This window comes from Rhinatrema bivittatum, chromosome 15, assembly GCF_901001135.1.
Source record: "Rhinatrema bivittatum chromosome 15, aRhiBiv1.1, whole genome shotgun sequence".
Taxonomy (NCBI): Eukaryota; Metazoa; Chordata; class Amphibia; order Gymnophiona; family Rhinatrematidae; genus Rhinatrema; species Rhinatrema bivittatum.
Genome location: NC_042629.1, coordinates 1,557,499 through 1,573,227, shown reverse-complemented (window position 1 = coordinate 1,573,227; position 15,729 = coordinate 1,557,499). Strand labels below are relative to the sequence as shown.

General features: G+C 41.1%; 1 protein-coding gene across 6 annotated transcripts in view; it reads right to left on the bottom strand.

The window, feature by feature from the left end:
* Nucleotides 1-15,729, bottom strand: part of BACH1 (BTB domain and CNC homolog 1) — a 286,366-nt gene that overhangs the window by 165,068 nt on the left and 105,569 nt on the right. The window contains exon 6 of one of the 6 annotated variants that reach the window (XR_003852950.1): nucleotides 517-721. The exons of 3 other annotated variants lie outside the window; for them this stretch is intronic. Coding sequence is in view for 2 of the 3 variants with exons in the window: in XM_029579252.1 (XP_029435112.1) it covers nucleotides 12,455-12,544 (90 nt within the window). In the remaining variant the exon portion in view is untranslated. 2 more of the 6 variants (XM_029579254.1, XM_029579252.1) reach the window with 2 other exon arrangements.

The following is a 15,729-nucleotide window of genomic DNA, read 5'->3' as shown; positions in this document are numbered from 1 at the left end:
AGTTGTTGTGCCTGTTGCACGCCGTTGGGTACTTTTGGTGCACGTTCGGACATCCTCAGCTCGGTACTCACCCATTTGTGAGGGCAACCATCTTGCTTGTCCTGTGAGAAAGCAAATGTTGCTTACCTGATGTAACAGGTGTTCTCACAGGACAGCAGGATGTTAGTCCTCACTAAACTCGCCCGCCGCCCCGTGGCGTTGGGTTCGTTTTCTTATTTTATTTTTAGGCACTGCCTGTAGCTTTGAAACAAGACTTTTTATCGGGGCGATACAGTACAGTGCGCTCCATTGGAGCGCACTGTATTGTATCGCCCCGATAAAAAGTGAAAAAGAGCCTAGCTGTGTGCAGTCACTGGAGCTGAGCTGATTCAAATACTTGTGAATGAAGAATGAAGTAAAGGTCAAAACATGCTGAACAAGAGTTGCTGAAAAACTCTGGGATAACAGACTGGGGGGAGGTTAGAAGAACATTTCAGAATCAGGATGGCACTTTTGTGTCTGCTTTTGATTTATTACCTTTAAGATGCCAAGGAAAGGAAAAGGAAGGTCGGAGCTATCCCCTTTAAACCTCCAGTGCCTGATTTGGAGAAGCAATTGTTGATTTTGTGGCTTCATGGGCCATTCCTCAGATGTCAACGCTGAGAATTTCCATTGGCCTGCCTGGTATGGGAGGTTTCCCTCAGTCCAGATGCCAGAGATGTTCCTGTTGCCACAGGAGTTGCTGAATGGGGAAAGAATTCATTCTGTAGAGGTATGTGCACAGCCCGTGGAGAATTGAATTCCTTTGTTCGACTGGGATCTTGATCTGGGGAGTTGTACTCTCATGAGGTCTTGTAGTGAAAAGTGGGGAACTACTGGAGCTTTCATGGCACCTTCCCCCTCTGTGGAGTTAAGATGCAAACCCTCTTTAGTGAGACCACCGGCTATTACTATGGATGCTATCTTACTATCCCCAAGCTCGATATAAGAGCCTACCCTGACTCTTAAAACAGCTGTTATTATTATCCTAAGCACTTCGTTCCTTAGTCTTTTCTTTCCAGCAGTCTTTGCTTCCAAGTTTTACCTCCCTTGTTGAATGTAACTTTGTTCTTCCCGTTACCTACGGTTTCATTACAGTTCCCCCTTTTTGATGTAAACCGACCTGATATGGTCCCTACCATGAAGGTCGGTATAGAAAAGTGTTAAATAAATAAATAAATAAATGCTATTTGGACTGGTTCTTACTCCATTTTCAAATGCTACCCAGTCACTGCATGCTTAACATCTAACTGAACTACAAACTTCTTCCTAGGGAAGACCTGGAACTTCATTCAAGGAAGCTGAATTCTGCACAACCAATAGTTTCTCAAGATCAGATAGTTGCTCACCATAGCTTAAAAAGGCATTTAAACTTGAGATTTCTGAATTTCTGAATGTACTTTTACAAGCTGCTCTCACTGATTAAAGAAACCACATTTCCCCTGGGTAAGGTATTTTTTGCCATCAGCTGAGCATGGGACAAGGCTCTCTGATGACAATTTGGATTTAACAGTGATTTTGGAGAGAACAGTGGGATAGGGCTACTCTTTTTGTATTAATTTTTAAAGACAGAGAAATGATTTTTAAGTTTTTTTCGTTTTAAAGCTTATTTTTGGGACAAAGGATTTGTATGTATCCAGACTTATGTAAAGCAACACAAGATAGACAGACATAAAAAATGTCTTGCAATGCACACAGCAATACAGGCTACTGGTGCAGAGTTATTTGTCAGATTTCTTTGTCAATGTTTTCGAAGTACAATAATGGGAGATATGGGTTTTTTCACTGTTCTAACTGCAATTCTTTCTGAATGCTATTGGTAGCCTTACACATTCAGTAGTGGAATCAACATAGCAACATCACAGATTTACATTATTAAGAGTTTGCTTTTTATAAATGTATTTGATGCCTGCCTCTAGGTCTTCTACAGTCTCCTGGTTCTATATTTCAATGTACAAAGTGTGAGATGTTTTTGATTGTTTTCCCTTTTGCTTTCTATTTTTCTTGTGTGAATTTATTTAAAAGCATAAACAATGTAAAAACAAACAAACAAAAAACAAAACACAAAACATTTCACTGCTTTTGAATATCCAGTGGGGCACTGTGAAGTGGAAACAGTTTGGCACCACCACTGCTGCAATCCAGTTTTAGGGAAACTGCTGTGGAAGGTCACTGCAAGAGGTCTCAGGCTGAGACTGGGGAAAATGTTGGCTCTCCAGCAATTTCAAGATTACTCAACAAACAAATGAGAGGCTGGCAAGAAGAAAGCCACTGCCTAAGAAAAGCCATATGATATGCTGCATAGCATTTGCAAAGAAACACCTAGGGAACACTGTAGGAGGTGGTTTTGTGGTCTGATGAGACTGAAGTGGAACATTTTCATCTCAAAGCTAAGCAATGTGTGCGTGGTGTAAAACAAATAGCACAGTAAAGCATTATGGTGACACCAAGGAGGCTTGTGAAGATCGAGGGAAATGTGGATAGTGCAAAGTACAGGCAGATAATGGAGGAAAACCTGTTCCAGTCTGCCACAGACCTAGGACTGGGGACAGGATTCACTATTCAGCAGGACAAGGATCATTTCCTCCAGTGGCCCAGTCAAAGCCCAGATCTGAATCTAACAGAATATGTAGCAAGACCGAGCTCTTCTGCCAAGAAGACTGGGCAAAACCTGCACTATCCCACTGTGCACAGGTGGTAAACATCCTAAACAGCTCATGGCTGTTATTGCTGCAAAAGGGGCTTCCACCAACTACTGAGTCAAAGGCTGTAAAGACTTATACAAGCAAAGCTTTTTGGTATTTTATTCTTATTTAATTTGAGAATATTTCTATGATGAAAGTACAGAGTACATAGAAACATAGAAATGATGGCAGAAGAAGACCAAACGACCCATCCAGTCTGCCCAGCAAGCTTTCACGCTTTTTTTTTTTCTCATACTTATCTGTTACTCTTGGCCCTTATTACGGTAGTAACTTTTTGGTTCTAGTTACCTCCCACCCCCACCATTAATGCAGAGAGCAGTGCTGGAGCTGCATCTAAGTGAGCTTAATTGCATCTAGCTTAATTGGTTAGGGGTAGTAACTGCTGCAATAAACATGCTACTCCCACGCTTATTTGTTTACCCAGCCTGTGCCATTCAGTCCTTGTTGGTTGTTTGAATATAATTGCTCTTTTCTTCATTCCCTTCTACCGTTGAAGCAGTGAGCTGCGCTGGATATGTATTCCAAGTGAAGTATCAGGCTTAATTGATTCGGGGTAGTAACTGCCGTAACAAGCAAGCTGCACCCATAATTATTTGTTTACCCAAACTATGTAATTCAATCCTTGTGTGGATCAGTGAAATAAACTCCTGCGTTAATGCATTTTGATTTGTATTTTTTTTTTTAGACAAAATGTGAAAACTGTAGAAGGTTGTGAAGACTTACAAGGCACTATATAATCAAACATTCTTCCCAGGGCTTTCTCTTTAGGCAGGCTCAAAACGTACAAGTGCACTAGGATCTGTAGTTAGAGCAATCACACAGGCCTTGTAGTGTGGGATGATAAAAGGAATAGAAAGCCAAGTTAAATACATATGCTACATCTCTCCCCTATACCCAAAGTGGGCCCAGCTGCTAGGAAAACAATGTCACCAGGTTAGTAGTGAGTGCAGAGTCTAAGTAAAGTCACATATTTCATTACATCATATTCCAGCTTTAAGATGGCCCCAATTTCTTCTCTCAGATCAGAATTTCTAATATGGTCTGGAAACCTCAGCTAACATATCTGTTTATAGGATATCCACAATGAGAAACTCCATGACAAAGCAGGAAATACTGCGCTACATCAGACAAAATCTTTCCTGTGTCGTGACCGGTCCTGTGCCTCATGCTATGATGCTGCGCAGTTGGGGGGGGGGGGGGGGGGGGATCTTGGTTTGGGCATACCACAGGCATGGTGCAATCAAGGCCAGGGAGTAAAGAGGACTGTGACAGTATAGGCCGACAAGCAGGCTGAGTGTGTGCCTTGAGGAATGAGGATCTACTGATCCACCTGGCATGTCGTCTCATGCAGGGATAAGTTGGCTCGATGGAATTAAAGGGAGGAACATTTCCTATATACATGATCCAAAATGTTTTCAAAAACTATGTACTGTTTATACTCAGACTACCATTTCTAGTAAATGTGAATCAACTTTTAAATAAAATCTTTCACGGGAAAATGCCAATAACTGCTCAATTGCTTCCTCCGAGTCTTATGTTAACTTTGTCTTACTATATTTTCTCATTTGCTTTTTCACTTTTTTAAATAAAAAGACAAGCACCTATTACAAAGTTCACTCTGTTTTGCAAATTGTTGAAAATTGCTCGCCAGTTCCAATTCTGATCAGCACAATGATATCCATGATTTACTCCCATCCATAGGAAGACCTTTCAAAAATCTTAAACATTCGCATCTCAGCAATCAAAAGAGAATGCCTCTAAAAATGTTCTTAACAGCACTACTTTCACCTTAACTTTTCCATAAAAAAGAAAAGCAAAACCACTGCTTTATGCAGCCGTTTATAACCCGAGAGGCTCTGAACATGCAAATGTAGACAGTCTGGCTTCTCATTCAAGAACACTGAGAGGCTTCCAGAAAACAGAAAAGTGTTGCAGTTACATTCTTATGTTTAAACTGCTGAATATTAATTTCCTACTTTTTAAAAAGTGGTTTAGGTTTTCTTTGGGTGCATTCTTGGGTTAGATTTTTGCTCAGATACAGCTCTGCAAACTAAATCAGTTTCTAGGATTGCAGTAAAGCATACATCTAATAATGTTATTCCCATTTATTAAATGAGACACCAGTTTACTAGTCACTGATCAACCCACAAGTGGATAAAGGGTAAGCTAGTTGATATAGTTTATCTGAATTCTGATAAAGCCCTCCTGGGAAACTCTTCAACAAATTAAAAAGTCAAGGAATAGGAGGTCGAGTATGTTAGCAGTTAGAAGAGATTGATGCTACATTAAAAGTTGCATCTGTAAATTAGTAATGAAAGATATTCCCCCTTTAATATAAATATTTAGTTAATTATATTATCTCTGCTCTTACTGCTCTGCTTCTTTAACTGTTTAAATTTTGTTTAATTATTTTACTATTTTATTTGTTTTACTAGTTTATTATGAAGCTTTGTATTTACTTCTCTTCATTTAATTTTGGAAATGCAAATATTTTTACATGAATATTATTTAACTAATGTAAACCGATGTGATATGTTCTCATGAAACTTCGATATATAAAAATTAAATAATAATAATAATATATGCAAATGAGACTAGCATCTGGTCAGTATACAACGTGATATGCACTTACCCCACACTGTTTGCCAAACTCTTGTTAATGCTCAAAATTAAACATATGGTTTGGATTAGCTGTTAAGTTGCCACTGGGCACACTAGTGAAAGAGCTCAGCTAACAGCAAGCATTAAGGCTACAAAATAAAAGCCCATCTACCTGAAACGAACCTGGAAAAACTTTTCCCCCTAAGGTCGAATATATTCTCATTCTCTTGCATAACCAAAAAGACAGACAGCACACACACCCTATCCTGCAAAGCACATGCTTCAATAAACTGGTTACTCTATAAGGTGTCACCCGACTCTTGGCATTTTACACCAGACTAACATGGCTATCCCTCTGAAATATTTTTCACCACATCTCAGGGGTTGTTCAAGTATTGCTCAACACCTCCCAATATAGAAGACACAGGGTTTTCCACGCTTCTATAGAGACAGTTGCCAACGTATTTATTATTTATTTTAAAAAATGGTAATGGCAGGATTATGAATATTTCTGTTCTTGCGATAGCTCATCTGGTCAAAGGGTGTTCTGAGGCTTCAACCTGAACAGCAGTTTTTGTAGGAGCCTGACCCAGTCCTACCCCTGCCTAGTCACAAAAGCAGGAGACCCCCCCCCCCCCCAATGAGTAACTGATTTTACTCAGTGGGTCACCTCAGTCCCTTCCTCCCTCCTATATAAAAAGAGAGCTTCCACAGGGCACCACAGTCCTCACCTCACCAGGACAAGGAAGACATGGAGGAGAGAAGCTGGTGCCAGAGGACACACACCAACATACTTGTGCATTTACATAAAGCAAATTTAACAGACTACCAGAAGACAAAGAAGGAAGGCAAAATGATTACAGTCATGGTTAAAAGGTGAGATGAAAGAGGCTATTTTAGCCAAAAAAAATCCTTCAAAAATTGGAAGAAGGATCCATCTGAAGAAAATAGGATATAACATAAGCATCGTCAAGTTAAGTGTAAAACATTGATAAGACAGGTGAAGAGAGAATTTGAAATGAAGTTGGCCATAGAAGCAAAAACTCATAATAAAAACTTTTTAAAATATATCCAAAGCAAGAAACCTGTGAGGAAGTCTGATGGACCATTAGATGACAGAGGGGCTCTTAGGGAACATAAAGCCATTGGAGAAAGACTAAAATTAATTCTTTGCTTCCGTGTTTACTAATGAGGATGTTGGGGAGATACAGTTCCGGAGATGGTTTTCAGGGGTGATGAGTCAGACGAACTGAACGAAATCACTGTGAAACCTGGAAGATGTAGTAGGCCACATTGACAAACTAAAGAGTAGCAAATCACCTGGACCAGATGGTATGCATCCTAGGGAACTGAAGGAACTCAAAAATGAAATTTCTGATCTATTAGTTAAAATTTGTAACCTATCATTAAAATCATCCATTGTATCTGAAGACTGGAAGGTGGCCAATGTAACACCAATATTTAAAAAAGGCTCCAGGGGCGATCCGGGTAACTATAGACCAGTGAGCCTGACTTCAGTGCCGGGAAAAATAGTGGAAACTACTCTCAAGATCAAAATCGTACAGCATATAGAAAGACATGATTTAATTGAACACAGTCAACATGGATTTACCCAAGGGAAGTCTTGCCTAACAAATCTGCTTCATTTTTTTGAAGGGGTTAACAAACATGTGGATAAAGGTGAACCGGTAGATGTAGTGTATTTGGATTTTCAGAAGGCGTTTGACAAAATCCCTCATGAAAGGCTTCTTCGAAAACTAAAAAGTCATGGGATAGGAGGAGATGTCCTTTCGTGGATTAAAAACTGGTTAAAAGACAGGAAACAGAGAGTAGGATTAAATGGTCAATTTTCTCAGTGGAAAAGGGTAAACGGTGGAGTGCCTCAGGGATCTGTACTTGGACTGGTGCTTTTATATATATACTAGCCGTTAAGCCCGTAACAACAGGCTACATTAAAAAAAAAATTTTCGGTCCATATCCTTCCGCCTCATTCTCCCTTCCACCTTCTCTCCCCCTCATCTCCCACCATCTCCCTTCTACTTCCCACCTTCTCCCTCCTCCTCCCACTTCTCCCTCCTCCCTTCCCCCCCACTTCTCCCTCCTCCCTTCCCCTCCCACTTCTCCCTCCAACCTCTATTCTCCCTCACTCTCTCTTCCCTCCCCCTCAATCACTCCCCTCCTCTCCCAGCTCATTCACAACCCCTTTGGATGGTGCACGCGCCGCCGCCGGTCCGGGTCCTCGCCGCCGCCGGTCCGGGTCTTCGCCGCCGCGGGTCCTCCTGGTCCTTGCCGCCGCCGCCGGCGGGTCCTCCTGGTCCTTGCCGCCGCCGCCACGTGTCCTCCCAGCGCCATTTTTTTAAATAAGCCAACTCTGGCCGACGTGCTCGCATGCGCAGTAGAGTTGCTCTCTACTGCGCATTTGCGGCACGTCGGTCCCATCCCATTTATATGGTAGATATATATATATATATGATCTGGAAAGGAATACAACGAGTGAGGTTATCAAATTTGCGGAAGATACAAAATTATTCAGAGTAGTTAAATCACAAGCAGACTGTGATACATTACAGGAGGACCTTGCAAGACTGGAAGATTGGGCATCCAAATGGCAGATGAAATTTAATGTGGACAAGTGCAAGGTGTTGCATATAGGGAAAAATAACCCTTAATGTAGTTACACGATGTTAGGTTCCATATTAGGAGCTACCACCCAGGAAAAAGATCTAGGCATCATAGTGGATAATACTTTAAAATTGTCGGCTCAGTGTGCTGCAGCAGTCAAGAAAGCAAACAAACAATGTTAGGAATTATTAGGAAGGGAATGGTTAATAGAACGGAAAATGTCATAATGCCTCTATATCGCTCCATGGTGAGACCGCACCTTGAATACTGTGTACAATTCTGGTCGCATCTCAAAAAAGATATAGTTGCGATGGAGAAGGTACAGAGAAGGGCAACCAAAATGATAAAGGGGATGGAACAGCTCCCCTATGAGGAAAGGCTGAAGAGGTTAGGGCTGTTCAGCTTGGAGAAGAGACGGCTGAGGGGGGATATGATAGAGGTCTTTAAGATCATGAGAGGTCTTGAACGAGTAGCTGTGACTCGGTTATTTACACTTTCGAATAATAGAAGGACTAGGGGGCATTCCATTAAGTTAGCAAGTAGCACATTTAAGACTAATCGTAGAAAATTCTTTTTCACTCAGTGCACAATAAAGCTCTGGAATTTGTTGTCAGAGGATGTGGTTAGTGCAGTTAGTGTAGCTGGGTTCAAAAAAGGTTTGGATATTAATCAAGTTTACTTAGGGAATAGTCACTGCTATTAATTGAATCAGTAGCATGGGATCTTCTTAGTGTTTGGGTAATTGCCAGGTTTGGCCTCTGTTGGAAACAGGATGCTGGGCTTGATGGACCCTTGGGTCTGACCCAGCATGGCAATTTCTTATGTTCTTAATGACACTGCTGATGGGACCATGGACCACAGGAGGCATTCTGAAGCTTGATGCTAAACTGTGGTTTAAGCTTCAAAAACAGTGAACAGTGGAGTGCTCAGGGATCTGTACTAAGACCTCTGCTTTTTAATATATTTTTTAAAAATGATGTAGTGAATGGTATGTGTGAGGTGATCAAAATGCTGATACAAAATTATTCAAAGTTGTTAAATCGCAAGAGGATTCTGACAAATTGCAAGAGGACATTGCAAAATGGAGATTGAGCATCAAATGCCAAATGAAATTTAATGTGGACATGCAAAGTGATGCATTTAGGGAAGAGTAACCTAAATTATGGCTACATAGTGCAAGGTTCCATATTAGGATTCACTACTCAGGAAAAGAATCTAGATGTCCTTGTTGAAAATACGTCTGCTCAGTGTGCAGCAGCAGCCAAGAAAGCAGATTGCTAGAGGTTATTAGGAAAGAAATGGAGAATAAAATAGAAAATATCACTCCATGGTGCAAACTCATCTTGAGTTTTGTGTGCAGTTCTGGTGACCAAATCTCAAAAAAGATATAGCAAAATTAGAAAAGGTACGGAGAAGGGCAACCAAACTGATACATGAGATGGTGAACCTTAAAAGCAAAAGCTTAACAGGTTAAGAGAAGAGATAACTTGGAGGGGATATTAACAAGTTTTATAAAATCATGAGTGGTGTGGAACAAGTATTTATTTATTTAAAAGTATTTATTTAAAAGTATTTCTATCCCACGACCTCCAAGGTTCCTGCGGGTTACATAAAAAAAACATACAGAATTTGAAAGGTGACTTACAATTCAAGACACACAATAATACTGCATAAAATGCAGCTGATCATGGGACTGCTGAGGATACTACATCAAGAGAGGACTATGCTTGTATAAAATGAGTTGTCAAGGCTTTCCTGAAGACTGCGGAGTATGTGATGGAAGGAATTGTTAGAGGGAATGATCTCCAGGTAGTGGGTCCTGCTTTCGTGTATGGCTGCCAGTCAAACATGCTTACTTGGCTGAAGAACTGAAATTTCTAGTATAGGGATGCGCAGATCCATGGGGAGGTGACTTATTGAGTAGATTATGAATTATAACGGAAATCTTATATTGTATGCTCCATTGGATAGGTAGGCAATGGAGTGATTGAAGTACAGGTGTGCTGAGTTCATGTAAAGTGGTGCTGGTGAGCAGATGGGCAGCAGAATTTTGAACTTGTTGTAGGGCTCTGAGCGTGCATTGGGGAAGCCTTAATTTAATCAATGCCTGTTAGGATTAGGGCTGTGTAATTTAAAAAAAAGCATTAAAACATCTTTTCAAGCAAGCATTCCTAGACTTATGAGAGACATAACCCTACCAGCTTTTATTCACTTTTTCTTGCTACTAATCTTACTTTTACTTTGCTTATTTTGTTAAATTTTATGGCCACTTTATTTTTATCTGTTATTTATTGCTTTTTACGTCTGTATGAATTAATTTATGAATGAACTGTTGTAACCTGCCCCGAACGTTGGAGGGTGCAGGCAATAAATACTTTTAATAAATAAATAAATATAAATCAGAGGGCTCAAAGAGGGCTTTAAGTGCTGGAGTAATCTGAGTTTAGCGAAAGAGGCCTGAATGATCGATTTGATTTGCAGTTTCAGTGATAATGTAGAGTCCAAGATGACACCTAAGTCATGTACATTGTGTGCAATGTACATGACTCGTTTTACTGTTAATAACCACCTATGTTCTCTGTATCGCCCTGAGTGAATGTTGTTGTTTCATTGTAAACTGTTGTGATATGTATATTTTACAGGAACATCGGTATAGAAAAGCTATAAAATAAATAAATAAAATCATTGTCAAATGTAAAAGTTGTTGGAATTTGGTAAGGAAATGCATGACCTAAAATTATTTTGGTTTTCTGAAGATTTAAAGAAAGCTTCTTATATGTGAGCCAATTCTAATAGTAAAGAAGCATAAGGAAGAGAAGCATGCAGTTGCAGACCATGTGGATTTTAAAGGAAAGAAAAACTGGATAACATCAGCATAAAGTTGATATGAGAAACCAAGAGTGGAAAGTAAGGATCAGAAAGGCATGAGGTAGAGCTGCAGAAAGTGCTGAACCCCGAGGGATCCCAGTAATGATAGGGGACCAGACTGAGGTGGCAAAGCCTATTTGGATTTGTGACTGGTTGTGAAGGAATGATTTAAACCAGGAATAAACTGTACCAGCAAACCCAGTATTAGCGAGGGGAGTCAGCAGAATGTCATGGTTTATACTAATATCAAATACGGCAGTGAGGTCTAGCAGAATTAACACGTAGGATAAGCCAGAGTCAAAGCACTATGAATGCTGTCAGTGCTAGATAGAAGAAGTGTCTCAGTGATATTTTCTAAAGCCGAACAGATGTTGGCTGAGAACTGTGTTGTCTTTAAAAAACTGGGATAGCTGTTTTTATAAAAACAGGCTCAATCTTGGTTAGCAATGAAAGTGAAGAGATTGAGCGGAAATTAGAAAAATCTGTACAATCGGCTGATGGTTTCTTCAGATTTGGGTGTACAGAAGCCTGAGCTGAGAGAGAGCTTGACTTGGTAGCAGATTTCAAACAAATTTAAGAAGTATGTTTTTCAAATTAAGTTGTAGAATATGGCTAAGGCTAGCAGAATAGCAAAGTTTAAAAAAAAAGATGAACATAAGAAGTGTCATGCTGGTCAGACCAAGGTCCATCAGAGACCAGCATCTTATCTTCAGTCTGGGTCACAAGTACCAAGAGATCAGATAAAGTAGATCTAATTTCCTGGCGTGTGGGGGTATATATACACCCGTGCTGACGTCAGATCCGTCTCCAACTGCTAGCACGAGCATACTATACCCATTTGTTCTGAGTCCATCTGTCTACACTAAGGAAAAGGAGATTATCAGGTAGTAATCTCAACATTCTTGTGACTCACTCTCAGGGATAGCAATAGCTTTCACTAGTCTACCTGACTAGTAATATGTTATGAACGTTTCCTCCAGGAACGTCTCCAAACATCTTTTAAACCCCACTATGCTTGTCGCCTTGATCACGTACTCTAGCAACAGATACCACAGCTTGACTGTGTGCTAAGTGAAAAAGTACTTCCTACAATTTGTTTTAAATCTGCTGGTTGTTAATTTCATGGAGTGTCCTCTTGTTTTAGATATTTACCCTTACAAATAATACTATCTTGGATTTATCCATTCCATCCCACTCATGATTTTATAATCTTCTCTCATGTCCCCCTTCTCAGCTATCTTTTCCAAGCTGAAGAGCCCTTGCCTACATAGCATCTCATTATCATTTTTGTCGCCCTGCACCTTTTCTAGATTTGCTATGTTTTTTTAGATGGGTGACCAGAACTGAACACAATACTAATCAATATAAAGGCAATATTTTTTTATTTAATAATTTTTAAATACCGACTTTTCATGCAAGCATATCAAATCTTTACAGTAGTTAGCAATTAATCATTTAAAATTATTTGCATTTCCAAAGAAGAAAGGAAGTAAATACATTGTTTCATATTAACATAGTAAGCTAAATAGTAGGCTAAATAATCAAAATTTAAACACTTAGGTAGTATAGTTAGGGTAGAGATAGTATAATAAAAACAAAAATATACATTACCTTGGTATAAAATCAGGAGAGTGAGATGATTATGCCAACAGCTCTTGGTAGACTTGTTTAAAAAGCCAGGTTTTAATCCCCTTTTTAAATAATTTGATGTCAGCTTCTAGTCGTAATTCCTGCAGAATAGAGTTCCAAAGAAGGGGTCCAGCAATAGAGATAGTTATATCTCTTACATTATTTAGGTGGGCAATTTTGGAGGAAGGAATTGGCAGCATCCCTGTTCCGGTTGATCTGGTGATTCTTGAGGGTTGTGGAAGTGAAGTGAAGAGGTTAGCCATTCAATTTTTTCATTGTATAGGGTTTTGTAAATTAGTGATAAGACTTTATGCTGGGCCCTGTATCTGACCGGCAGCCAGTGAAGTCAGTGGCGTAGCTAGACAATTTGGCGCCTGGGGCAAGAGACTTCTTCAGCGCCCCCTCCCTCCATCAATGATTTGCATTGAAATCGGTGCTATTTTTCTGCACTCATTTTTATGAGCGCGCGTGCGGCAAGAACAGACCGCTCCGCGGGATGTATTTTATTTTTTATTTTCCAGCAGAGGGATTCTTAAAATTTAGTAATTTCATCTTTCATCCAACTTTTCAACAAAATCAGCACAAAAGTTGAGGTATATGTATTATCACACTTCATTCTTTTTTAAACTGGCAGATTCCTTTCTCACATACACTCACACACAGAAGCTCCATTCCTCTCTTACATATACATCACATCACATACACGTACACCACACACACAGAAAGAAGATCGGCGCAGCCGGTCTAGCTGATCATGTGGCCAAGAAAGGAAGATCGGTTGCAGCCGGAGACCAGCCGCCGAGACTTAAGGGGTGCCCACGGCAGGCAGCCAGCCCCCGACTCTCCCTCCTCCCCCCAGTGCCCACCCTCCCGACGCCCCCCCTGGTGGTCCAGCGGAGGGCCCGGGAGCGATCTGCCACTCCGGGCCTCGGCTGCCACTAAGCAAAATGGCGCCGGTGGCCTTCAGCCCCTGTCACATGGTAGGGGCTAAAGGTCACCGGCGCCAGTTTGCTTAGTGGCAGCGGAGGCCCCGGGAGCGGCAGATCGCTCCTGGGACCTCCGCTGAACCACTAGGGGGGTGTCGGGAGGGTGACACTGGCGGGGCAGCAGGGCGAGTCGGGAGCTGGCTGCCTGCCGCGGCACCCCCTAAATCTCAACGCTTGGTCTCCATCTAGGCGAGTCGAAGGCTGGCAGAATTTTGAAAGGGCACTTTTTGCCCTTTCAAAATTCTGCTGCCTGCCGCAGCGCCCCCTAAGTCTCGGCGCCCTAGGCACAGGCCTAGCTCGCCTAGTGGTTCCACCGGCCCTGAGGCAGAGCCAGGCGTTTTGGTGCCCCCTTAGACCCGGTGCCCGGGGCGGCCGCCCACCCCACTGAGTGAAGTTCTTTTAATATTGGGGTGATATGTTTGCATCTTCTAGTACTTGTCAAGAGTTTAGCTGCACAATTCTGCAGACATTGCAATGGTCTTGTGATATTTGTGGGAAGGCCTAAGAATAGTGAGCTACAGTAGTCTAATCTTGATAAGACACGTGCCTGTACGACAGTTCTAAAGTCTTTTGGGAATAGGAGGGGTTTTAATCTTTTGAGTACGTTTAATTTGAAGCAACCATCGCTTATAATTTTTTTAACGCAGGATTTCATGGAGAATTCGCAATCTATAAGAATCCCTAGACCTCGTACGTCTAGGGAGATGGGGTAGTTTTTGGCCGCTTCTTGAATTTCAAGCTCTTTTGTCTTGCTTAATTTAGGTGAGATGTATAGGATTTCAGGGTTTTTTTAGTATTTAGGGAAAGATTCATTTGGGTTAATACCTTTTCAATGGCGGATTGGTATATGTCCCAGAGCTTAAGAGTTTGGTTAATGGACTTTTGGATCGGTATTGAAATTTGAACGTCATCGGCAAAGATAAAATGTGTTAGACCGAGGCCTGATAGAATTCTGCATAAAGGGAGCATATAAATATTAAATAGTGTAGAGGATAGCGAGGATCCCTGGGGTACTCCGAAGGTGAGATCGATAGGATATGACTCTTTATCAAGAAATTTTACTTTGAAGGTTCTATTTGCTAGGTAAGAGCTAAACCGTTTGAGCGCTGAGTCTTTAATGCCTATTTCATTTAGTCTATCAAGGAGGATATTATGATTAACTGTATCAAAGGCTGCTGAGATGTCTAGCAAGATCAGGAAGTAAGATTGACTGTTATCAGTTCCTCTTAGGATGATATCTTGTAGTGACGTTAAAAGGGTCTCTATATTTATTTATTTATTTATGTATTTGTACGCTTTTATATACCGATGAACGTTGGGAACATCTCATCGGTTCACATAAAACATAACAGTAGCTAAACGAGCTTTACAGAGAACAAGGAACAATGAGCATAATATAGAAAAAACTGCGAGCAATGTAATATAACAAACAAGGGGGGAACCACTTAAAGCATAAGGGAGTAAAAGCAATGGTCAGGTACATGAACTCATTAATAACTAATTACAGGGAGGATGTCTAATTACATAGCTAATTAGATAAGAAAATATAGGCAGAATAAGTAGGAGGAAAAGTATATATACTCACAAAAATAACTATTTACATGTCGGATGTCTAATTACATAGCTAATTAAATAAATTAAATACGGCAGAATAAGAAGAGGAAAGAGGACTAGAGGGGGGAGGGAGGGCTGTTCTGGGAATGCTTGCCTAAATAGGCAGGTTTTCAGATTCTGCTTAAATGTTTTTGGGAAGGGAGGGAGTTTGTTCCATAGAACGGGTCCAGCCAAAGATATAGCCCGAGCTTTAGTGGAACCAAGTTTAGATTGTTTAGGTGAGGGAATGTTGAGGGTAGCTCTGTGTTGTTGCCTTATTGGTCTGTTTGAGTTGCGAAAGGTGAGGTGTTCCGTGAACCAGCGCATGTTTTGGTTGTGGAGAGCTTTGTGGATGAGAGTGAGAGTTTTATATGTTATTCTTTCAGCAACAGGTAACCAGTGCAGATTTTTTAGAACAGGGGTGATGTGGTAGCTTTTGTGTGTGTTGGCGAGGATGCGTGCAGCTGCATTTTGGAGTACCGTATTTTCCGGCGTTTTTAAACCCTGAAAATCTTCTCAGAAGTCGGGGGTCGTCTTATACGCCGGGTATAGTCTTATAGGGCAGCGCTTCTCACCGGTGTCGCCAAGCACCGGCTGGTGTGTCGCGTGCTTCCGGTCTCTCCTGCTGCTCTTCCTTCCCTGCTGCCGTTGCCGCTGGGCTATCAGCACATTCAAGCCCAGTGGGAACGGCAGCGGTGCAAAAAAAA